At 45.5% G+C, this 2500-nt stretch overlaps 1 protein-coding gene across 1 annotated transcript in view; it reads left to right on the top strand.

Moving 5' to 3' along the window:
* LOC138954337 (uncharacterized) overlaps positions 1-2500 on the top strand; it is a 3952-nt gene that overhangs the window by 1337 nt on the left and 115 nt on the right. The window contains exons 3-5 of the mRNA XM_070326208.1: positions 1-397; positions 986-1244; positions 1385-1730. The exon at positions 1-397 is cut by the window's left edge and continues 61 nt beyond it. Of these exons, the coding sequence (XP_070182309.1) occupies positions 1-397; positions 986-1244; positions 1385-1730 (1002 nt within the window). The remainder of the gene's footprint in view (positions 398-985; positions 1245-1384; positions 1731-2500) is intronic.

Here is a 2500-nt window from a genome sequence, read left to right as displayed (position 1 = left end):
CCAGAACCCCAGCCTGGACTGGTGCTTCCTCATGGTCGTCGCAGTCACCGTCATCCATTTTTCAACTTCCTCCTCCGCTTCAAGTACATCAACGACGCGCACAACACCTCCTATTCCTGCGAGTGCTGCTTGTCCAGGCACCCAGCCAGGACCAAGCCTGAGAGGAAGGCACCTCACGACCAAGAGTCTCAGTTCTCCAGAGGATCTGCCAATGGGCGGAGCAGCCTCCCGCCGGCAACGATCCGTGTGGACTCTGAGCGGGTTGTGATGGGAGAGCAGGGAGCAGGGTCCAAGCTGCCTCCTCTGCCCGGGGGGAGGAGGAACTCCCGGTCCTCGGACAGCGGGATGGACTCCAGGGATATGTCCAGAGACAGCACGCTGGACGAATCCGCTTTGGGTAAAAGCAGTACTGACTGAGAAGAGTATACACCCTGTATTGCTTAGTGTCTGAATCACCTGTGATCAGTGATTCTAACATGATCACACAAATCGAGTTGAAAGGAAACAAATTTGAATCGGTCCCGTAAAGCCAAATAGGTAGAAGGGAAATGAAAAGCCAACAACCAAACACACCATCAATCGACTTATAAGTATTAAAGCCTTCTCTCTCCGATGTTGAAAGGGCCTTGTATGTGTGTATGTGTGTAAATATAGTCGCGCTTTAACAATTCTGAATAACAACCCGCTTATAACTCTTTTGTTATTTTAGTCCCTTATAGACAAAATAAAAGCACACCAATCATCAGCCAGCAATTGGGACAAAGCGGAATACCTTCGCATACGTTGTAAATCATATACTTATCTTCATAGTTTGAATCATTAAGGCTGTCCTTACTTGAGCCCGAAGTTGTTTTTGCAAAACCTTTGCGGAGTCTTTTTAACCGTAATTTCTGTACCAAAGCTTCTTGCAGCGAACTTTGCGAATAGAAGTAGACTTTGCCCAATTGATTTCAGGTTTTACAGCAACATATTTCTGTCGTTTCAGCATCAGGATTGGCTTCAGGCCCCTTGCCGCTGTCCGCGGAGATGATTCGGAGACACGACCGCCGCTGGCACTCCAAGAAGAGACTGGAGGACAGACAGCACCGTCGTCCCGCGTTCTCCAGCACCACCTCCCTCTCCTCCACCGACTCCCAGAGCTCCGCGGAGCTGGCTCCCAGGGTCCACACTCCCACCAACCTGAAGCGAGTCCACTACAACATCCCTAAAGAACCGCCAGCGCACAGCGGAGACGGAGCTCATTCGTAAGTAGACTCACTCTATCTGGCACTTTACAAACGTACTATTCTTGCCTTTTTGAATATTAATTTTCGGAAGTTAGCAGTCTGTCTGTGTTATATTTCCCCAAAAAGCAAAGCTAGCACGTTGTTTATCTACTCCCCAGCGCTCCCCAACCCGCATCCTACGAAGACGTCCTCGCGGCAGGCAAAGACGGAGAGGCGTGCACGGTGGCTCCCATGATTTCTTTCTCCATCAAGCTACAAGGCGTGGAGCTCTCTCGGGCCTCCACCAACTCCAGAGACACAGCGACCATCGACAACATCAAGCTCGCGTCGGCAGCGGTCAGAAAGTGGCAGCGAGCAGCTCGCAGACTGTCCAGACAGTCGCTGGGCGAAGTGGCCGAAGTGGCCGAAGCTGAAAAGAACGAGAAGAAAAAGAAGTCGAAAGAAAAGAAGAAGAAGAAGAAGAAGGAGAAGAAGAAAGGGGAAACTCCTAAAGAATTAACCCAAGTCTTAATACAACATTCTCTTAAACCATCTCCTCTTCCTAAACTAAAGTCATGTAACATCTCTCTCGTTCATTCTACATTCACATTCCGTCCACAGTCAATATCCAAACTATACTTCATCCATGAATCACTTAATCCACTACTGACACTACCATACATAGTATCACTGTCTTAAACATAACATAAATGCGTAACAACAATTATGTTCAAGAATTTACCAACAAAAACCATAATACACTCACAACAAGAATGCTCTTAAAACTTCACACTAGACTTTAGTGCACTTTGTATACCCTTACATTTACATACCCGTCTCTTGAAAGAGTGTTTGTCCCCGACAAACTTGACAAACGCCAGACACCCTGCTCTGTCTAGCATCTACAACGTTGTGACGTTATTAAATCCAGACCAGCTACATTTCTCATGAACACAACTCATGTCAAACTATGGTTTTCTCGTGCAACACACGAAACCCGTAATATAGCTTCAAACGTGTCCTAGCATATCCCAATTCAATGTTTAGGGAGGTTAAAATCACGACGTGCTTCACATCACAACTATCCTACTCACATCTTTGTGACACTTTCTGAGCGTGTTTTTAAACCAAACATATCATATTTATATGTTTGTGGAATCAGGAACCGACAAGGAATAAGATGAAATTGTTTTTAATCGATTTCGGAAATTTTATTTTAATCATACTTTTTATATTTTTAATTTTCAGAGCTTGTTTTTAATCCAAATATAACATATTTATATGTTTTTGGAATC

The sequence above is a fragment of the Littorina saxatilis genome, linkage group LG2 (genome assembly GCF_037325665.1).
Source record: "Littorina saxatilis isolate snail1 linkage group LG2, US_GU_Lsax_2.0, whole genome shotgun sequence".
NCBI classification, from domain to species: Eukaryota; Metazoa; Mollusca; class Gastropoda; order Littorinimorpha; family Littorinidae; genus Littorina; species Littorina saxatilis.
This window is presented reverse-complemented; position numbering and strand designations above follow the sequence as displayed.